Genomic DNA, 22,352 nt, shown 5'->3' on the forward strand with positions numbered 1-22,352 from the left:
ATTTTAGGTTTTGTTCCATGTTTTCCTCTAATTTTTGTCAGGACCTTTTCTTACGACCCCTTTTCAGAGTGGTCACCTGTGGGGACTGGGCCCCCTCAGGACCGATGATCCTTTGTCCCAGACAGGGCGGCGGCACCAGGAGGTCCCTCAGATGGCTGCTTGGAGCCTTGGGGCTCTGGTCACTGCTCAGAGTAGGATGGGGACAGCTGACCCTGATGCCTCGGGCCCGGTGGCCCGTCCCGTGCAGCACCGTGTTCACGTGGATTTGCACACGCATGTCCGCAGCCCTGCGTGAGGGATCTTGTTACTGCCGGTGTTTCAGGGCAGTGCACGCACCACCCCGAATGCTGGTGCTGCCGGAATGGACGGCTGACAAGGAGCTATGGCCGCAGGGACTCTGGGCAGTTGTCCTCCGGGGTCATGATGGGTCAGAGTAGACTATGGGGCTGTGGGTCTGGTTTCACGCATGCATGTAACAACGTATCTAGAATGGTTTTGGAAAGTTTGCGGCTTAGTGCAAACTTCTTCATCGAGGACGCATCGTACGTCCTTGCTAGAGCACTTGGTGGTCTGCTCTTCCTTTTTGGTCTGCTTCCTGTAGCCCAGACTGGACTTGTCAGAAGGGAACTGCAGGGGTGGCCCTGTGACGTCACTGTGGCCTCCCGGGGTACCTGCTGATGAGAGTGTCAGGTGGTGTGTGTGGTTGATTCTTTATAAGAACAGTCAAATCTTGTCGATACCATGACCATACAGCCTCCGGGAGATTGTGCTGTGTGGTGGGAACGTGGGGTCTGTTCGGAAGGAGCTTCCTTCCGGTGTTGGGTGTGAGGGCTCAGCTCCTTGTGTGCTGGCCTTGCCCACCAGGGTCCTGTCCTTCGGGACAGGTTGAGCACACGGCCCCTCTGCAGGTAAGTCACGCAGACCCAGGAATCTGCTGAGGGCTGTGAGAGTGGGTGACCTCACCGGTTCCCCGAGGTGTGTAGCTGGGGTGCTGTGCTGCAGGGTGTACGGTGCTGGCCTCCGTAACCGACGTGTTGTGCTGGACGTCACGTTTGTAGTAAGTTTGAATAAGAGACTTTATCGCTGCCAGTTTTCAAAATCACTCTATTTATAATTTTTTCAGGAGATAAATCTCCCCCTAAACTTGAACCATCAGATGCATTACCTCTTCCTTCAAACTCGGAGCCTAATTCAGAACCACCAACCCTCAAACCAGTAGAACTGAACCCCGAGCAGAGTAAACTATTCAAACGAGTCACTTTTGGTACTGGGTCACTTAGCCCTTGCACTCAGAGCGCCCAGGCGCACGGACACGCGGCGTTGCCCTCTCCCGCCGGGGAAGGCGCGGTGCCGGCCGCCCCCGCGCCGGCGGACCCTTCCGGCGATGTGAACAGACGCACCTCTGTTCTCTTCTGCAAATCGAAAAGTGTAAGCCCCCCCAAGTCTGCCGAGATCACTGAGACCCAGCCAACTTCTCCTCAGCTAGGGACCAAAACCTTTTTGTCTGTAGTCCTTCCGAGGTTGGAGACTCTGCTGCAGCCGCGCAAAAGGTCACGGAGCACATGTGGAGACTCCGAGACGGAGGAGGAGACCCCCGGAAAGAGGCTGGACACAGGTAACGGGCAACGCGGGCCGTGTGGGCAGGCAGGGGGGCCGGTGGTCACTGCGCGTCGGGGAGATGAATTGTTGGAGAGCAGCCCACTGTCGGCGGGGGGCGGGGGGAGGGAAGGGCTGTGTACTGGGGGGACCAGCGTGTAGCCACTAATGCAAAGGGGGACACAGCCTGGGTATCCAAGAGAAGGGCGGTCTGAGGGCCCCTCCCTGTGGGCCGGCTTGTGTCCAGCATGAGCCTGTGTTGGGGCCCCACGTCCGCGTTCTGATGCGAGACGGAGCAGCACACGGCTCCCGGGGTCATCTCCGTGGGGCTGGAGCCGGCCGGGGTGGCTTGGCTCTGGTGTTGGCCGCCTCCTGCTTCCCTGGAGGGGCATACTGCGTGAGGCTGGGGTATGGGGCGGGGGCGTGGGGCGGGACAGGGACGTGGGATGAGGACGTGGGACGGGGGCGTGGGCTGGTGCTCAGGCGTGAAACACGGTGTGTGATGGAGGCGCGTGGGGGCCGTGTGGGCAGGCAGCTGTGTGAACGTGCAGTGCCGTCCACTGCGTGCACACCAGCCCAGCACCTGCAGACTCGTGCCCTCTGAGGTCTCCTGGTGTATGGGCACGCTGCCCGACTCACCGGCCTGCCTTTCTTGACCCGGCGAGAACTCCCCCATGGCCATGGCACTAGCCTTCTTGGGCATGATTTGGAATCTGTGGACGAGGCCCCCGAATGAGAAGGCCCAGGGACCCCAGGCTTGAGAATGAAAACAGAAACAAGTGGCCTGCTTTGGACAGTGCTGGGGAATGACCGCTGGAACGGGCAGCATGTGGTGGACAGCACTGCACTGGAGAACGGTGTGAGAATGAGCAGCATGCGGTGGACAGCGCTGGGGACGCTGCCCATCAGTGCCTTGGACTTGCTCGCGTTGCCTCGACAGAAGCTGGACGCCTCTTTCTGGCCACCTGTAGTCAGAGGGCCACCTGGCCTGGAGGGGATGGTGACTTCTTGTGAGACTTTTGTGGGAGGATGTGGTCTGGGTGGGCAGCCCACATTGGTGGGGCCCAGATCGCTCACCTGTGTCTTTCAGAGCACTGGTGACCCTGTGGGCCTTCATCTCCAAGTGCCCTGGAGGAAAGGCCTGGTGCTCCCTGGACACCACGCCCAGCGGCTGGTGGCTCATGGTGGTTTTTGGACTGACTGGGAGATGTGGAACTTTGGGGGGTGATGAGCCGGGCTGCTGTGGTTGCGTGGGAGGGTTGTCAGCATGTGGACAGTGTCATGTCCGCTGTGACTGGACGTAAGCTGATGTTCTGGGCACGGCCGGCCAGGCCTCTGGCTGTCATGCGCTTTAGAGAAGGCGTCCAGTGCTCTCGGAGCTTTGTCCACCAGGGCATGTCGCAGTCGGGGCCTGCCTGCAGCAGGTGGTCGGTCAGTGTGTCAGTGGCCTGGCCTGACTGTCGTATGTGGCCTCTGGCACCTTCATTGAAAGGTGGACTTGTTCCGGGTCCCGTGTGAGGCGTGTGTTGACCTAAGGGTGAGAGGAGGCCCGGTGCAGGCCAAGCAGGCATGCGTGTTCCAGCACGTACCCCGCCTGTCTGAACAAGTCTGTGCTCTCTTGTTTTAGAGGGGCAGTAGAGGCCGTGGATGTGTGGGGGCCCGAGCTCCCCAGGGCAGTGAGCCCTGGCCTGCCTGCACCTGACTTCATGCCCTACTCACTCAGACGCTTGATGGTTGAGACCTTTGATCCCTGATTCGCTGTGTTGGGCTTTGGGGATAGCATTGCTGAGGGAGTGGCCCTTGGAGACACCACCCAGCAACACCTTTGCTTACAGTGTGCGTGACGTGACGGAGACTTACCCCAGGCCCCTCACTGTGTGATGGAGACACGGCCCAGGCTGAGACCCAGGCTCGAGTTTATGTGAATGAATACTGCAGTTCTGATGTCCACATTCCCTGACAGTTCTCGTTTCCAGTGCAGAGGCCAGTAGTGGTCTGTGTGGACTTCTGCTCCAGCCTGCCCCTCATCCGGATATGGCAGGTGAGAAAGGAGACTGGTCATGAGAGACAATGGCTGGCACTGCCCCTGTCCTCATGCACGGGCTGCCTGGCCTCTGACTGCCGGCAGGCTCTCTGTCTGACCCCCGGATCCTGGCCTCTGATCCCTGGATCCTGGCCTCTGACTACCGGCCGGCTCTCTGTCTGATGGCCCCCATCCCCAGAGTCTGCAGGTGCCTCACCTGGACCGGAGCACAGGTGCCAGCTCTCAGACCACTGGCTCCACCCTGTCATCCATTTGTGCAGTGACCTGGGCTGGAAAGGTCCCTGCATCCCATCATAGGTCCTCAGAACCGTGGGTTATCGGGGAGCTGTTGAGCCTGCGCACCTGCAGACAGCTTACCTGCATCCTCGGAGGACGCACCTGGACAGCTTCTGGAACCCGCACCTGCAGACGGCTTACCTGCCCCCTGAGATGGCACACCTGGACAGCTTCTGGAACCCGCACCTGTTGATCACTTACCTGGATGAATTTTGGAGCCCACACTTGCATGCAGATGGCTTACCCGGCTGGTTTCCATTGTGCACCCACAAACTGCTACCCTGGACGGCTCCCAGCTCCCACATGCATAGACGGCTCACCTGCATGGTTTTTGAATGCACCTGCACAGCTCACCTAGACAACTTTGATCAGCTTGTGAGCTGTACTGGGATCTGAGCCATGCCCCTGTGGGATGTGGGTGCTGTGTCCGAGGGCCCTGTGGCCTAGCAGGAGCATGGCCCATGCGATGCTGGTCTATGTCTGTACGCTGTGGACCCCTTTCTCCACCTTCCTCTAATCCTCTGATCTCCATTAGTTAGCCTGCTGGGTGCACTGACCATTGCAGATGGGGCCATGTTTCCATAGCCTAGATGTCCAGCTCCAGGCAGAGATTGCCACCACATCACTTTTCGTGTCTGTGTCACTGAGGGGGAAGAACTCACACACCCTGGACACAGGCCCACATCCTGGACAAGGAACCACGCCTGGACACGGGGCCACTTCTGGACACAGGACCACCTCAGGAAGTGGACGACACCTGGCCACGGGACTGTTCTCGGACATGGGATCGCTCCCTGGACGCAGGATCACTCTCAGATACAGGACTGTCCCTAGAAACCAGGTGTGCCAGTCGGTGCCCCGTTCAGCACGCCACAAGGCGGTACATCTTGCTCTGCGGACAGCACCGTCCCTGGCTGTTGAGGAAGTTGCTGGGCATGTGGGGCTACGTCTGGATGCGTCCTGCGTGGCCTACGCCGTGGCTCCTGGTCCTGCAGCTCGGATGCAGCTCTTCAGTGGCTGGCCTGTGTGCGACGCTGGCCACTCGGCTGTCGGGGGTGCTGGTGGGCAGCAGGTGTTCCGTCCTAGCCCTGGGGGCACAGCAGCTCGGGCGTCTGCCACGTGGACAGCACGGTCTGCATCGTCAGTGCTGGCTCTGTGGGCAGCACCTAGAGGCTGCCTCGTGGTCCGTGAGCGTGGTCTGCTCAGGTGGATTCTCTGAAAGACCAGATGTCTCAGGAGGTGCAGTGTGCACGCTGGGTGCTGGGCTGACCAGCTGGAGCGAGGGGCCGTGGGGGACCCTGAAGGAGGACTTCGAGAGTCATCTGTGAAGCGAGCTGCCCATCCTTTGTGGAAAGATACGGCTGCTGTGTCCAGCTCCCCACAGCCACCGGGAACCCCACGTGGAGCTCTCTGTTCTTGGAAGACTCGCCCTGCTGGTGACCACCCCGCCCTGGCTCCGTCCAGCAGCCTGCCCCCACATTTTCTCTGCCTCCCCTGTCCTCTCTGGACATGGCGGTGAGCAGATTAGGCCCATGCCTCCAGCAGGGCCTGGTGCCTGTTGGTGGAGTGAAGGCGGTGGACACCTCGGACATCACGCCTTCTGTGCGGGGACAGAAGTGTTCGTGACTGGAGCCAGGCTCTTTCTCCCTGGGCTTCTGTGTGGGGACGAGAGCAGTGTGGGTGCAGCGGGCTGAGGAGGAGGCTGTGGTATCGCTGCACCCATGCCACACCTGGGCCCCTGCTCCGATTCGGTCCGGCCCCCGTGGTACCTCAGGTACTCGGGGGGGGGTGGGGTGGTGAGTCAGGTAACCGGCTCTCCGTGGTACTCAGGTACTTGGGTGTGGGTCAGGTACCGGCCCAGCCCACCTCCCTGGGGTACCTCAGGTACTCACATGTCAGGTACTGGCCTGGCCCCCCCATGGTACTCAGGTACTCGAGTGTGGGCCAGGTACTGGGGTGTGAGCTTTGCCGCCCGGCCCGCACCGTGGGCAGAGACTGGGCTTCAGGATCTGCATGGAACCTTCCAGGCCAGGGGATTCCTGGGTCCCAAGTGGTGGTCAGGTGATCTGTGCTTTCTGGCATGGGTACCATTCCTGGCCGGTGGCAGCAGTCAGTCAGGTGGAGGTGGAGGTCTGGCCCCAAGGCTGCAGCAGTGGGTAGGGTCCTGGCCTGTGCTCCGTCCGTCAGTGCCGTCCCCACACTGCACTCCGTACTCTTGTCACATGCCCTGTTCACACCTCCATCCCCCACTGTGAGCCATGATGTGGGTTGGACAGATCGCGGCACTGCCCAGTGGGCCGACAGACCGCGGGCACTGCCCGGTGGGCCGACAGACCGCGGGCACTGCCCGGTGGGCCGACAGACCGCGGGCACTGCCCGGTGGGCCGACAGACCGCGGGCACTGCCCGGTGGGCCGACAGACCGCGGGCACTGCCCGGTGGGCCGACAGACCGCGGGCACTGCCCGGTGGGCCGACAGACCGCGGCACCGCGGCCCTCGTACGGATGCCTGCTTCACTCTCAGCAGCTGGGGATTTCTGAGATTGGAGTGGAATGGGATACGACCGGAAGGGAGATGAGCTGGTGGGGGCTCGGCACATCTTCTCTGGGGCTGCTGTGGGGTGCACCCCATGAAACGAGGGGCACCTGGCTGTCCCAAGTGGGGCACTGTTGTGTCCAGCTGCCCAGCAGGAGATGTGCTTTCTGTGCCCCGCACGCCCTGCCTTTGCTTTCGGGGGTTGGGGGAGCTGAGTGCTGGGCAGGGCGTCACTCCTTTCATTTGGCGTCCTGACCTCCTCTCGTTCTGGTTATTCTGGTGTGCCCACATTTTACAGACTCCAGTCCATTCTGGCGTGGCTTCCTCAGCTATGAATGAACTGAGAAGAACTGGTTTAAACCGGTTCTTGAGGCTTGGCTGTTTTTCTTTGGTTTCAGAGATGCCTGTTGCCTTCTTTCTCTGGTTTTCTAACGCAGGTCTTGGATGTTTCCTTGTGATGCTTTCTGTCTTTTTGAGCTGCTGTTTGAAATACTCTGTTCAGCTCTTATTTCATCTGCTTTGTTTAGTTTTTTGACATTTTAGAGCCACTTTCAGAATCTCCTCTGAAGTCCCTTTTGGTCTCCCTCCCCCTTGTCTTTTTCTTTTTTACCAAATTGGCAAACGTTTATTGAAGTGTCTGGTATTACCTGTGGCCTTCTAGATCATAGAGGGCGTTAAGTGGAGTGGTTTCCTTGTACTTAAGAGCTCCCGGGGCGTGGTCTAGTTAGAGTCGTGTAAGTTGAAAGAGCTGGAGCGCCGTCACCTGGTCTGTGAGGCCTCGGCAGGAGCGGGAGCTCGTGTCGTTGGTCATGGCGTCTTGGAGATGGTCTCTGAAGTGGGCGGGTGTGTTTCAAGGTTGTACGTTGGTCTTGTTGACTTGGTTTTCTTTGCCTCAACGTGAACTTGACCGTGGGACTTGGATGGTCTGTTCTGGCTGCAGAGATGCTGTCCACTTGCTGCCTGGGTGTTTGATTGGTGGGAGTCTCAAGGTGGACCAAGCCTACACCCCTCGTCTTCCGGTTGATGGTTGGCCCAGTGACCTTCTCTTTGCAGGAGGAAGGGCCCTTTATCTCCTGCTGGGTGCAGGTGCATTTGAACTGCTGACCTTTCAGTCAGGAGCCTGACACCTCGAGCGCTGGTGCTCCCTTCAGTGCAGTTGGCCTTTAGTTGTTGGACCGTGCAGGTGTCGGTGGTTGGTGCAGGCCACACGGTCCTGGGTGCACTGTCGCCAAGGTCACGCTTCCCACTGAGGTTCCTCTCTGTGTCCGACTGTTGCTTCCCAGTCACAGTGATGCTCAGTTTTGCTGTTGGCATGTTTGATCCGTTTCTGGCTGTGGACGTTGGTCGGACGCTTCACTGTCTTCATTTCCGGCCTTGATGGTCCGTGGGTAAAGCCGTCCACCCTGGCGGCAGTGGTGCTGACCGAGCTTCCTGTTGGTCCTGGGATTGTCTCTGACAGCCTTGAACTCCAGGGTCTTGTTCTTTCTGACAACGAGTGAGTGAGGACAGAAAGGTGACAGAAGGGGTGACACCCTGCCCACTGCATCCACACCAGCAGGTGACTCCGCGCCCACAGCACACGCACGCCGGCCCGCAGTGCCCACAGCACCGAGGCGATAATCTGCATGGCCACAGCCGACCCTCCCCTGAGCCCCGTCGCGCCGCAGCGGCCACACATCACAAGTGTGGACTGCAGGGCACACTCAGGACACAGCTTCTCCGAGCTGGGAGCCTGGCCTCTCTGACCTCGAGCTCGGCCCTGCCCTGCATGGTGCCCACACTCCCTGGGAGCCTGGCCTGACGAGCTCGGCTCCGTGGACAAACACCCCGATGTCCTGTGGAGCCCCGACCTGACTCCCTGTCGACCGCCGGTTCTCTGCCCTCTCTGGTTCTGTGCCGTCTGCTGCCGTCTCACTGACTCCTTGCGGTTACGGTGCTTCTGGTCTGGTTTTGGTCCCTGGTGTGAAAGGTCAGCCCCTGGGCCTGCTTAGGTGAAGGCTGGTGGATGGCCGAGCACTGTCCCAGCGTGACCGTTGTACACGTCCTAGTCACCTGCTCCCGCCCGCAGGGGCCACTGACTGAGTTCTCTCCAGCCGTCCAGGCCCCGTGGTGGCCTCACCTGTGGTGTGATGACAGGCACCCCAGGGGGCACGGAGCCAGGCCCTGCTGCCAGGGCCACTCCTCAGCCTGTCGTCCCTGGTGCCGTAGACCGTGTGTGTTCAGAGGACCAGTCCAGGCAGGCCACAGCAGGACCTCCCAACGTGCCAGGCCGCAGGTTTCCGCCTACCCAGTAGCTGTCCTCCCTGGACAGGGCACCAGGCCCGGCGGGTGGAGAGTGTATGCAGCAACCTCTTGGGAGTTGGGGGAACTCGCCAAATCTTTTCTCCCAAGAACCAAGGAAGGAGCACATGGAGGACTCCTGCGTCTCCAGATGTGGGGCCTGGTCCTCTGGCCGAGGTGGGCTGGCCCGCCTGGGAGTTGACCTCCAGTCTCGGTGTGTCTGCTGTCCAGACCGCAGAGCCGGAAGGAACCCTGGCTTGCTCTGTCCATCTGTCTGTCAGTCTATTGAGTAGGCAGTCTCCGACTCTCCTGGGGGCAGGTCAGGGGAGTGCTCCCTCCACCCTGCTGACCGGAAATCCAGCGGGAGGTGGCTCAAGCCTGGGGGTCGTCCGGGCCGTCCTCTGGTGGCGGTGACCTGGGCCCACACTGCCTGTCCTCGGCCCTGGGTCACGAACAAGCCCTGCTCTTCCGCAAGTGCTGGGAGCTGTAAAATGGGTATAGAGTTGAGGAACTTTGCTGTCCGGGTCAGAAACCTCCCGAGGAATGGTGCCCTGGGAGACTGGTCCTTTGGAGGAGGCTTTCTCATTTGGGCAGGCGCGGGTCGGGGAGGAGGCCCCCAGTGTTGTGCCGGCTGTGGACAGGCGAGGCCTGGGCGGGAAGGGGGGGTCAGAGAGGAGGCCCCCAGTGTTGTGCTGGCTGTGGACGGGCTGCCATGTCCCCTGCACGGATGTGGCATAATCGTGGAGCCTCTTGAGTGTACAGTGTGACGTGCATTTGGTGGGTTCTTGAGACCTGGGAGGCCAGTGGGCACTCTGGTGACTGCAGGGTTCCCCTCTCATGTCCGCTGCCAGTGGGGTCAGTTACTCCCTCAGGATGCACAGTGGACAGTGCTCAGCCTTGGGGTCCTGAATGGTCTGGAGGCTGACCTGAGGGGCTGGTCCACTTCTCCCTGTTCCCAGGAAGCGCCCTGTGGGCCCCTCCCTTCTGGGGTACACTCTGCTGTATCGTGTGGCCGGTGGCCATTCCTGGGGTGGCCCAGCCCCTGTGTCACCCCCCCCCCCCATGGACACCTTGTTCCAGCCTGGGCCTCACAGCCTGTAGGCTTGGACGTCTGGTCCCTCCCAGGCACTGTCCTCACTGAGACCTTGTGTGCTGGGTGACCTCCACAGGTCATTGTTCAGGGCGTCGTCACCTGGGCGGGGTTCTGTCCTTGGCTCCCCCACACCCTGCCAGGTGCTGACTGCAGCATGCACTGTCCTTCCGTGCTGGGGTGTGGGGTGGGCAGGGCACCTCTCGGGACCGGGGGGAGGCTCCTGGGGGCTGGGGCAGCCTGATCTGCGCTGCCTCTGTTGAGCTGTGCTGCTCCTCTTCTAGGTCTCACCAATGGCTTTGGGGGTGTGCGGGGTGAGCAGGAGCTGGCCAGCGCCCCGGGAAGGAAAGCAACACCCCGGCGGCGCTGTGCCTCAGAGTCCAGCATCTCGTCCAGCAACAGCCTGCTCTGTGACACAAGGTGAGCCTGGGGGCCCAGGGCTGGGGGGGTGACGCCTGATGGGGACCCGGGGCCAGGGGGTGACCCCTGCCTCCACGTGGGGTCGTGATGGGGGCCAGGGGGTGACCCCTGCCTCCACGTGGGATTGTGGTGGGGCCCTAGACCAGGGAGTGACCTCTGTCTCCATGTGGGGTTACCAGGGGGCCCCTAGGCCCGGGGATGACCCCTGCTTCCATGTGGGGTCATGATGGGGCCCCTAGGCCCAGGGGTGACCCCTGCCTTCACGTGGGGTCGTGATGGGGACCTGAGGCTGGGGGGTGACACCTGCCTCCACGTGGGGTTGCAGTGGGGCCCCTGGGCCAGGGGGTGACCCCTACCTCCACGTGGGGTCGTGATGGGGGCCAGGGGTGACCCTTGCCTCCACGTGGGGTCGTGATGGGATCCCTGGGTCAGGGGGTGTCCTCTGCCTCCATGTGGGGTCACGGGGGGCCCCTGGGCCGGGGGGTGACCCCTGCCTCCACGTGGGGTCGTGATGGGGCCCCTGGGCCGGGAGGTGAGGTGCACATACCTACCTGCCTGTTTCACTGGCTCAGGATTGCCCAGGTCTCTGGGGTGGTGCCCCTCCCCTGTGCGTCCCAACTTGCCTTTGGGGGGTGCAAGGCTAATGCCTCCCTCCTGCAGTTTCAGCACACCCAAGTGCGGCCGGGGCAAGCCAGCCCTGGTGCGCAGACACACGCTGGAGGACCGCAGCGAGCTCATCTCCTGCATCGAGAACGGCAACTATGCCAAGGCTGCGCGTATCGCTGCTGGTGAGCTGGGCTTCAGAGCGTCTGGCCTGCTCGTCTGCTGCAGGGGTGCTGGGGGACCTGCAGGGCTGGAGGTGGGGCCAGGATTGCAGTGTGCACAGGGGTTAGAACTAGGAGTGCTGGTGCCATAGGAAAAGTTAGGGGTGGGGACTGTGGGGCAGGCCTGCAGCCTCAGGGGGGTGTGTTTGAGGGCACATGGGGGGTGAACGTAGAGACCCCTGTGGAGTGTTTGCAGAGGCCTTTGAGGTGGTCAGCAGCAGCGCTGTGGCCCTGGAATTCCCCCCTCCACGGGACCCTGCTGCTTCCAGTGGAGTCAGGCTGGTCCCCGAGTTTATGCACAGAGCTGTGCTGGGGAGGCCTTGTATGGCGGGGCCCAGTCAGGATTTAGGGGTTGGGGCCGGGCTGGGTCTGAGGTCTCTGCCAGGACCCCAGCATTGGATCAGGTTGTCTTGTGCGGGAGCCGACTGGTCGAGCTGACCAGCACCCCACTGTCCCCCACAGAAGTGGGCCAGAGCAGCGTGTGGATCTCCACGGATGCCGCGGCCTCTGTGCTGGAGCCCCTGAAGGTGGTGTGGGCCAAGTGCAGTGGTTACCCCTCGTACCCCGCGCTGGTGAGTGGGCTGGGGGGAGGAGGGCCACAGGCAGCAGGCAGCCGGAGTGGGGTGGTGGTGAAGGGAGGTGGTTACCCCAGGTGGGAGGCCTTAGGGAAGGTGAGTTGAGGTGACGCTGGGACACCAAGGCTCCTGGGTAGGGGCTCCCCTCTCCATGGGATCTTGTGGTGAGCATGTCCTCGGCCCCTAGATCATCGACCCCAAGATGCCGCGGGTGCCTGGTCACCACAACGGTGTCACCATCCCAGCCCCACCACTGGATGTCCTGAAGATCGGGGAGCACATGCAGACCAAGTCGGATGAGAAGCTCTTCCTGGTGCTGTTCTTTGACAACAAGAGAAGCTGGTACGGTGGCCGGTGGGGTGGGGCCTGTGGGTGTCAGGTGGCCAGTGGCGTTGGACTTGTGGGTGCCGGATGCTGGATCTGCCACCTGCAGGGCGTCATCCAGGATGGCTGGGCTGAGTCTGGCCTCTCAGGACTACTGGACGCAGGTCTGGGTACTGATGGCCTCGTCCGTCCCAGGCTTGCCCCCAAGTCTCTGTCTTCTCAGAGTTTCGTACCCTGTCACTGGCTAGGCTGCCTGGAGAAATGCACCTGTTGACAGCCATAAACACAAACATATGTAGATGTAGAGGGGTGTCCACACTGAGAAGCAGACCACATGCTTGTAGAGGCTGGTGCCCCCAGGTCTGCGATCTGACCCCAGGAGAGGGGTCTCCAAGTGGTGAGCAGGCAGCAGGGTCTGAGGCCTAAGTCATGGTCAGGGAGCAGGGTCACAGACAGCTGGCTTTGGAGACTGGCTAGTCCTGTAGGTCACGTCTGGAGACCATAGTCGGGTAACTGGATGCACAAGGACACAGGGCCCCCACAGAGCCATGGGGCCACACCCCCAGGAACCTCCCCTCCATGAGGTGGAGCTGGTGACCCTTTGTGGACTGACATCGATGTTGCCTCCTTCTCGTAGCCGTCTTTTTGGGACCCTCTGGCAGCAGTTCTGAAGCTGACTGTCTCCACCACGCTCAAGGCCATGGTCACAGTCATTGTCAGACTCTCCTTGAGGGTCTTCTCTCCCTCCTCGACCCTCTGCTTTTCCCAGCATGTCGTCCTGAGGAGCAGTTGGTGGCTTTGAACTGCTGTCCGTTATTTATTCCTTTGCCCTCAGCACACCTCAGGGGGCGTGGTGGAACTGCTCACTGTAGTTCACCATTGACGGGCACCAGGGCAGGAGAGGGCTAAGAGGTGATCCCCCATCTACACTGAGGGCTCAGGACTCTGTCCCCGTCTACACCGACTGAGGGCTCAGGACTCTGTCCCCGTCTACACCGACTGAGGGCTCAGGACTCTGTCCCCGTCTACACCGACTGAGGGTTGCAGGGTTGGCACCTGACTGTGCCTTGTCTTGGATGGTGGGAGTGAGTAGTGCGTGTGATGAGGAGTGTGTTTGTGCTGGGGTGATCTGTCCCCAGCCTTCTCTGAGCCTGTCCCGTCTCAGGCCCGTTCTAGCCAGCCAGCTCTGGAGGTGGCCGGTGTGGCCCTGTCCCGTTTCAGGCCTGTTCTAGCCAGCCACGGCTCTGGAGGTGGCCGGTGTGGCCACTGGTGGTCAGCAGTGCAGACCTGCTGTGCGCCGAGGGTGTCCTGGCCGCCCAGCCCGGGGCTGCTTCTGCCTGGGGTCCCTTTGTCCATGCCCGGCTCGGTGCACAGCTTGTGTGTTGTGAGCGGTGTGTACGGTGTTCTCATGGTCCCTCGTGTATCCCGATGCCCCTTGGAGAATGGCCAGCCTTGGGAGGCAGGTCTGGAGAAGCCCGCCTCTGAACTGCTGCCCTGGCCTTTTGAGGTGTCCAGTTGATGGGGGTGCTTTCTCTCCGCGCCCTCGCTGGCCCTGGTGCCTGGGTGCTAGGCATCCAGGCTGCGGTTGTACGGTCAGGAGGGGGCCACCTGTGTGAGGCCTGGTGGTCACCTCCTGTCTTTCCTCCACAAAGGCAGTGGTTGCCCAGATCCAAGATGGTCCCGCTGGGGGTGGATGAGACCATCGACAAGCTCAAGATGATGGAGGGCCGTAACTCCAGCATCCGGAAGGCTGTGCGCATCGCCTTCGACCGCGCCATGAACCACCTGAGCCGTGTGCACGGGGAGGCGGTCAGCGACCTCAGCGACATAGACTGACCACCACCCGGCCTGTCCATAGTGTCCATAGCTGTACATACGTGTATATTGTTGACGATTTAACTTATTCTGATTTCTAGCTAGCTCTTCAGTCCTTTCCGGGGGAGGCACTTCCACTTTTCTACGGCCCCCGCCCGTCGCAGAGCGGCCAGCGTGGCCCACACAGCCCGCCACGGTGCTGCTCCCCCCACCTCCTTCTCTAGCTTTTTTAAAAGAGACTTTTGAATGTTGAATAACTTTTGTAAGTCATACTCTTTACACAGAGTACCACTTATTTAATAAGACGGATGTACATTTACAATGACAAATGTGTATTTTAAGAAAGAAAATGACATTATTTTGAAAGGTACTTTGTGGAAAGAGCTCATCACTCACAGACCACCAAAACACTGCTGTGCTGCCTGGCGGTGCCCGGGCTGTGCCCCCTCCCGTCTGCCCGCCAGCCCCGCGGTACCCCAGCCCGGTCCCCCTCCCTGGCCCCACGGCCCCCCACCCCATCCCTCTGGCCCAGCTCTGTCCCACCACCGGGTGCCCAGCGGGCTATTTATTGTAGAAATTGTATTCATTTGCTTTATAATGAAAATAAATTTACGAAAGTATATTGATATGCATTTTTATACCGGCACATAAAGGTCCACCTCGCTTTGGGAGACTGGGGAGCGTCGTTTATTGACTGGATGGCGTGTGCTTTGATTTTGTAACTTGTAATCTTTTGTTTACAATGAGGGACTTTCTGTAACCTGTTTTAATTTAGAACACTTTGGTAGCAATAGAAACTTTGAATACCTTTTTGTATGGTACATGTGATGTACATAGAATTAGTACTTTATTTTTATTTTTAAGAGGTAAAGCATTATGTTAGGGGAAAGTAGGGAGGGTTTCCAAATTGCATTTTTATATTAAAAAATAAAAGTCAACATTTGGATGCTTGTGGCCATTTCGTTCGTCCTCGTCGAGACGTGGGCTTGGTGGGCGGCAGGGTGGCCTTCCCCGCCGGAGGGCACTGAGCAAGCTTGGCAGACCCCGTCCTTTGAGGGGCCTCACCACTGCACCACCAGGGCCCAGTGTTGTCACCAACGATGTCACGTCTACACGCAGTCTCCTGCGATGGCTTTGTCAGGCCAGGCACTTGTGTTCTCTGCCCCAGTCCCTTCCCAGTGGCCGGTAAAGTGGCCGAGTGATGGAGAGAGGGCCCTGTGGGGACACTGGCCTCGGGACCACCTTTCCAGGCTGAGAGGCGAGTGTGTGGTTACAGGAATGCCAGTTCCCGTCCTTCCAGGGCTGCTGGTGAGGGGAGGTGCAGACCATGGGGATCGAGCTCCCCAGAGATGGTGACAGCCAGAAGGTGAGTATGCCACGGCCTGGGCCTGTGTCCCCTGCCTGGGTCACGTCAGCGTCCCCAGCCAGGTAGGCTGCCCTAGGCTCCTGTGAGGTCAGCAGACTGTCCATCCCAGGCCGGGCACCCACTCTCGACACCCCGGAGGCTACCAGGTGCTGTCTTCAGCCTGGCTCAGGTTTTGGGGCTCAGCCGTCTCTTGGACAGTCGGAAACTGATGAGACTGAGCGTCCTGACCCTGGACTTCCTCGGGTGGGCAGGCAGCGGCCAGGGCACCAGCCCACCAGCCGGGAGCCCAGCCCGCCGCTGCCAAGGCCCTTCTTTTTCATTTCCTGCTGCTTGTTTGATTTTTTTTTTCTTGTTAGGTGCCGTCAAGTCATTGACAGCTCACAGTAACCCTCCCAACACCTGAGGCCTGTGCCCATCCCGTGGTCCTCACCTCGACGCACCTGAGCCCCTGGGGGTTTAGGTGCATTTCTTCTGCGTCTCCAGCTCTTTCTCTGAACTCCTCTTCCGTCTTTCTGTCTTTCTGCTTGAAGTCTCCCTTTACACCCCTCCAGGTTGAGTTTGACTGTTTTCTTCCACTGCCCAGGCTGGTTTTGTTTCTTTGGGTACGTTTTTGTGGTTTGGTTTGGTCTGGCAGTGGGCACTGAGAGTGTGGAAGGGGAGTAGAGCTTTGGAGCTCCTGCTCCGCCCACAAGCCGATGACAGGCCTGCAGCAACAGCAGGTCCGCCCGCCCACCCTGCTGACGGGTGAGGAGAAGGAGGAGGGAGCCGTGTGCACCCCTCACCCTCTCTCAGACCCACCAGTGAGCAGGTGAGGCCCACACCCGGCATGGCCCCCTCAGATACGTTAAGTCCGCATTCACAGCCAGGAGCACTGCTGTGTCTCAGAGGCAGCAGGTAACTTTACATCTGTCAAAAAATCAAGAACAGATGCCACCAAAAAGGGAACTAAGCCAGACCCTTTCAGAGGAGAAGCTAGTGGGACATCCCGGTAAAGTATTAAAAATAATGCAGTTAGTGTCCTCTCAGATCGAGAAAAGGACAGAAAATAGAGAAGATTTAAAAGAAAACGGAAAATTAGAAACAGTACAAAAAGAGCAAATTGAAGTTCTGAATGTTATACCAAGATTTTGGAAATAGCTAACACGTTAGGACGAAGGTGCAGAACTGTATTGGTGTAACAGCCAGTAAAACAGGACAGAGTCCTCAGTGCCCGTCTGTTAGAAGAACAATCAGAAAAAAAATAATGCGTAACAGGAGTGGCATCCACATCCTAAACCACATGCCTCTGGAAACTATGAACTTTGATAAATGATGATAGTTACAGAAAGGCTTCAGGCTTTTTGTTCATAGGTCACTATGAGTTGTGTTCAACTCAACAACAACAACAATTACATGAGACAATGTGAAGAAGAATAACTTACTGTGTGCTTGGAATTCCAGAACAAAAAAATTGTACAAATACACAGAAAACGATTTGCCAGAAGAAAATACCCCAAATATGAAAAATTAGAAAATAGCACTCCAGAAGTTGAGCGACCCCCAAAGAAAGCAAACTCTGAGAAACATCACCCGATTTTCCCAAATTGAAGAACACTGCCTCAGGGTTGGAGGAGGACGTCGGTAACCTGTGTGGCCACAGCCTTGCTTGCTGGAAGCGGAGAGGACTTGACGCCCTTGATCTCATATCCCAGCCTGCAGTGCGGCTCGTATCTCAACAGTGAGATGAAAATCCTCACCGCCGGGCCAATAGGCAGCTCATGATAGATGCATAAAAGATTGAAACTGTCTATGATTTGATTTGCTTGAAGCTGCAGTCAGCACCCCTGGTATCAGCAGTCAGCAGATCAGATGTAGGGAGCTCTGGTGGCCGAGTGGCCAGAAGCTGTGCTGCAATCCCCAAGGTGTGTGGTTCGAATCCACCAGATGCTCCACTGGAGAAGGATGAACAGTCTCCTTCTGTGCCAGATTCGATGGTACACAACAAGGAAAAAAAATAAAAGCCGTATTGTGGGCGGCTTCCTGGGCCGGCGTTGTGCAGCCAACTCTCAGGCTCACATCACCAGGAGATCCGCAGCGGATAGACCGTCTCCTCCAGGGAGTTTGCTGCCTCTGAAGACCGCTGGAGGGTCCGCTGTGAGTCCTGCTGGCAAGTTGTGAAGCTGTGAAGGAGCAACGATGTCCGTTAATGACCAAGGTGCGCCGAGCTCATCTTTTCTGTTACTTGCAGTGCATGTGAGAAGTGGACAGTGAGGATAACAGAAGAGGAATGCCTGGCTTGGAGTGTTGGTGTAGAGAAGGGCGCTGACCAGCCGTGGACTGCCAAAGGGAAAGAGAAAACGTCTTGGAGAAAGTGCAGCCGGAGTGCTCCTTGGAGGCAGGGATGGTGAAGCTTCGGCTCTCACGCTTTGGGGCCTGTTGTTAGGTGGGGACGTCCTGGCAGAGGTACAGTCTGCTTGAAAGGTGGAGAGTCAGTACGAGAGGAAGAGATGGAATGACAGGTGACGGTAACAGTGGGCTCAAGTGTGACAGGTGAGGGCACAGGATGGGACAGGGTTCAGATCCACTCATCCTGGGGTTGCTATGATTGTAGCCAACACCATCTAGTCATGACAATAAGACTAAGCTTCAGTTTATCAACAAGAACCATGCAGACAAAAAAGGCAACAAATGGGTATATATAACCCTGAAAGCAAAGAAAAATGCCATCCAGGAATTATATACTCAGAAAAAGTGTCCCTCAAATATGATGGTGAAATTAGGGAATTTGTGCAAACTCAACCAATCTTACAAGAAATCCTAAGGAGAGTTCCTTGGAACACTAGCCTATACAGAACACAATTCAAATGGACGTATGACACCATTCAGAAACTGGCCCAGAAACAAATAGATCAGGTATAAAAACAGACTAAGGCTAGGAAACAAGAATGAGTTTGTCAACGAGGATGTCCGTCAGGCAAGAGGGATGAGGTGTGGAGTCCCAGAAGCCGGAGTTGAGGATGGAGGCAACTATTTTAGACTTGGGAACAAATGAGTAAATGTGACGCAAACTAGGAAAAAATAATACGCAGAGAGGCCCGGTTCATTGGGTCATCAAACAACAGACGTGGAGGTGTGGAGAGACCGGACCTCCTGCACGGCTGTGGGAAGGCACCACGGCGGCGCTGCCCTTGGAAGCTGGAATAGGAATTCCATGTGGGTCAGCAGGCCCGACGTGGGCAGAGCCGCCCCGACGTGGCAGAGCCGCCCGACGTGGGCACAGCCTGCGGGAGCCTGGGGTTCTTGCTACACTGTGGGCACTGACAGAGTCGGAAACCTCCCGTGTGCCCCACAGTGGAGGAGGATGGAAGGAGCTGTGGTGAATCCACATAGAAGAAACCTTAGAGCTGTAACGAGGACGAGGCAGGCAGAGGGCAACGAAAGGGAACAGTAGGTGAATGGGTAAAGATAAGGACACTGGGCAAGAAGGGTTTGACTGGAGGCTCCAATTAGTGACATTAATTTTAATTAATGTTACCAAGTGTCTATAAGTGGAATGAAAATACAATCTGATTTGTAAACTTCTGTTCAAAAAACCCACAAATATATGAACAAGAGGAAAATGAGACTCGAAGTCAGGAGGACTCCCGGCTGACGCACAGGCGGGTAGAGGGGCTGCTGGTGGGTCAGAACCGCTAGAGGCGGGCACTTGAGGGCGGGTGCGGCTCCTACAGGCTAGGCCACCAGGGCACTCGCTTAAAGACGCCGAAAACAAGAATGGTGAAAATGACTGGAAAAGCTATAAACTCAGTGACCTCAGTACAAAAAGGAGATGGACAAAGTGGCCAGCCCCCCTCAGCGATAGTGCAGCCCCTCAAGGCCACAGCGTGGGGTGCACCCCGAGGCCACGCCTCCAGGCAAGATGCAGTCCCAAGAGGACCGGGCAGTGCCAGGGAACCCGGGGACGCTCACACACAGGCTGGGAAGAGATGGGGAGAGGGATGAAATCTACACATGCCCAAGCTCAGTGAAGTATCTATGATTCAGACATTGAAGTCCATCAATCAGTCTGTTGTAGTTAATTTGTAAAGATATGTGTTAATGATAGAATGAAAACGTTACAAAGATGTGTATGATGAATGAGTGAAAATCAGTTACAATGTATGTGAATGATTGAAAATATTTATAAACTCCCTTACAAAACAAGCCCACCGCTTTCTCAAAAAGTTGCAAATAGAGATACCATTTGACCCAGCAATTCCACTACTGGGAATATACCCCAAAGAGATCATAACTGCCACCCAAGCAGATATATGCACACATCACGACTCTGTTCACAATAGCAAGGAGTTGGAAACAACCCAAGTGCCCATCAACAAACGAATGGATAGAGAAGCTGTGGTATATTCACACAATGGAATACTGCACTGCATTGAAAAACAAGAAACTCATGCAATATTATTCAAAATGGGTGAGCCTGGAGGACATTATGCTGAGTGAAATATCTCAGTTGCAAAAGGACAAATATTGCATGGTGCCACTGTTGTAAAATGGGATTGATATCAAGGTTGGGGTAAGACTGAGAAAAACTGGATAAATTGTGTATACTGCACTGAAACAGATGAGGGAGTGAGTAAAAGTGATGTATGATAGGGTATTATGGTTATCACAAGAGTCCACAATTAAGGTTGCATAGTGGAATGTACTTGGGGCGGTGGGAGGGGTGCGGGGGGATTGTGTACCAGGGAAGGAGTGTTTCTTTTACTTTTGAAAGAGAGGAGTGAACTGGGGTGGGGGGAGGGCTGGGCGGGTTGAGAAGTGCAGCAATGAATGAATGGAAACCCAAAATCTCTGTAAATGCTCATTAAAATTATTTAAAACAAAGAAACAAACAAACAAAAAAACCAAGCCCACAATGAGAAAAAACCCCAATCAAAGCATGAAGAAGGGGGTAATCCTGGCACACACCATTCAGGGGGTGGCTTTTATCCCTGAAGATAGTTTCCTGATGGTAGCCTGTGTGGTGTGGACCCCTTTCACCCCCTGTGTCTGTGAGGGGTTCTTGGTTTCTGGGTTCCCGTGGCATGGTCTGTGCTTGGGATCCGCGTCTCCTGCCCATTTCGTGCTGCCCCCTCGTCGACCTGGACTTTTGCAGGGTCTGATGTATTGTTGGACACTCCAGATTCCCATCCCTTGCACTGGGTCTAGGGTGGGGACGCTCATTTCTTGGGGTTCAGGGTGCATCTCTGGGTCGTGTGTGTGGTGAGGAGGTGAGGCTGATGTGGCACGGAGCTGGGGCAGGTGGACCCCGAGGCAGCCTGAGCTGATTCTGGGAGCCTGGGCGGCTGGCATCCTGGGCAGTTGGCATCCTGGGCAGTTGGCATCCTGGGCGGTTGCCATCCGGGAGAAGCGTTCAGCTCCAGGTTCTGTGGTGGCAACATGTCCCTTCTCTGGGACGAACCAGTTTTTCAAACCTGCGCCTCATTTGCTGTATGAGTGCAGAGCAGAGGTCAGGGGCCTGGTGCACGACAGCCTGTCCCCCCAAGTGCACGGTGGATCCTGGACCCCAAGTCCCTGTGGTTGCCGGGCGGCACGAGGCCACCAGAGGGCGTGTGCGAGTCCCCGCTGTCTGCGCCCGAGTCCCTGCAGCAGAACCCCCCCAACACCCCCCCAGATCAGAGATGAGCTGAGCGGGCTCCACTGTGGAGGCCCCTAGACCTGCAGAGACCCTTTCCACCAGCAGACGGCAAGGACTGCCTTTCCCAAGTGTCCAGGACGCACCCCAGACACTCCCGATAAATACGCCTCCCTAGAAGTCCCCCAGGAAGTTCCGAGATGGCCCCCTGACGCTCCCTGGAGTACCCCCTCGATGCTTTCCTCCCCCGTATGCCCCTCCATGCCTCCTTGGATTCTACCCTAGACACCCCTCCATATGTCTCTCCTCCAAAAATGCCCTACGTGGCCCTGTAGGGACCTGTCCCCTGTGTGTCTTTCCTCATGCCCCTTAGATGTCTCAATGTGCTCTCCTAGAGGGCACTTAGATGTCCCCATGTGCCCAGAGGCCCCCTAGATATCCCTGTGTACACTCATGCCCCTTAGATATCTCCTGGGTCCCCTCTAGGTGGCCCCTTGGCCAGGAAATGCTTTGTCACCCTGTCCTGGCCCTGGCCCCAGGCCCCCCTTGGTAACCTTTCCCGAGCTCACTCTGTTGGCCCCTCTCTTGGGCTGCACTTCCTCTCTTACATCCCCTACCTTGTACTTTTTCTGGGCCCCGTTCCCCCTTCTCTCAAGGCATCCTCTGTGGGTGGGGGGTTTGTTTCAAGCACTCTCACTCCAAAATGCCCCCAGTGAGTGCAGAGCAGGAGTTGTGGCACCAGGGCCCTGCTGGGTCCACTTGGCTCTGCTCTGGGCTAATACCAGCCTTCTTTCCCCAGAAACCAGACCTTTCTTGAACCTCCTTCCTGCCTCAGGACCTGGTTCTGATGGGCTAGCTGACCGAGATGTCCACCCTCACACCCCTCAGATCTCAGGGGAGCGGTGGTGGGCAAGTCCAAGACCACCCCATCCCTGGTCAGTGTAGGCATCCCCTCCTTCCCCTAGACGCCCACCACTCCCTGGAACTTGCTCATGACAGAACATGGTCACCACCCCTCTGTCCTCACCTGCAGGCCTGACCCTTCCCCTCAGCATGTCCAGGGCTCGTTGCCTCAGGTGCTGCAGAAAGAGAGGTGGATGGCAGGGAAGGGGAATGGCTGTGCTAGCCCGGGGACAGTGTGAAGACTCAAGGTGGGAAAGGTTAGAGAGGAAGACAGGATGGTAGAGGACACAGGGTAAACCTGGAACAGGGCCTGGACAGGGAGAAGGGTAAGGCAGGGACACAGGGTAAGGCCCTGTGAGGGTGAGGTGGGCACGGGGTAAGGTGGACACTGGATAAGGTGGAAATGGGGTAAGGTGGACACTGGATAAGGTGGGCACGGGGTAAAGTGGACACTAGATAAGGTAGGCACGGGGTAAGGTGGACATGGGGTAAGGTAGGCACGGGGTAAGGTGGGCATGGGGTAAGGTGGACACGGGATAAGGTGGACACACAGGGTAAGGTGGACACGGGGTAAGGTGGGCACCAGATAAGGTGGGCATGGGGTAAGGTGGACACATAGGGTAAGGTGGACACGGGGTAAGGTGGACACTGGATAAGGTGGGCATGGGGTAAGGTGGACATGGGGTAAGGTGG

At 57.8% G+C, this 22,352-nt stretch overlaps 1 protein-coding gene across 1 annotated transcript in view; it reads left to right on the forward strand.

The window, feature by feature from the left end:
* BRD1 (bromodomain containing 1) overlaps positions 1–13,800 on the forward strand; it is a 30,076-nt gene extending 16,276 nt beyond the window's left edge. The window contains exons 7-12 of the mRNA XM_006888026.1: positions 1,511–1,615; positions 10,106–10,241; positions 10,902–11,029; positions 11,528–11,637; positions 11,828–11,982; positions 13,617–13,800. Of these exons, the coding sequence (XP_006888088.1) occupies positions 1,511–1,615; positions 10,106–10,241; positions 10,902–11,029; positions 11,528–11,637; positions 11,828–11,982; positions 13,617–13,800 (818 nt within the window). The remainder of the gene's footprint in view (positions 1–1,510; positions 1,616–10,105; positions 10,242–10,901; positions 11,030–11,527; positions 11,638–11,827; positions 11,983–13,616) is intronic.
* Positions 13,801–22,352: the final 8,552 nt, after the last annotated feature.

This window comes from Elephantulus edwardii, unplaced genomic scaffold, assembly GCF_000299155.1.
Source record: "Elephantulus edwardii isolate Elephantulus edwardi_28Jun2011 unplaced genomic scaffold, EleEdw1.0 scaffold00064, whole genome shotgun sequence".
NCBI lineage: Eukaryota > Metazoa > Chordata > Mammalia > Macroscelidea > Macroscelididae > Elephantulus > Elephantulus edwardii.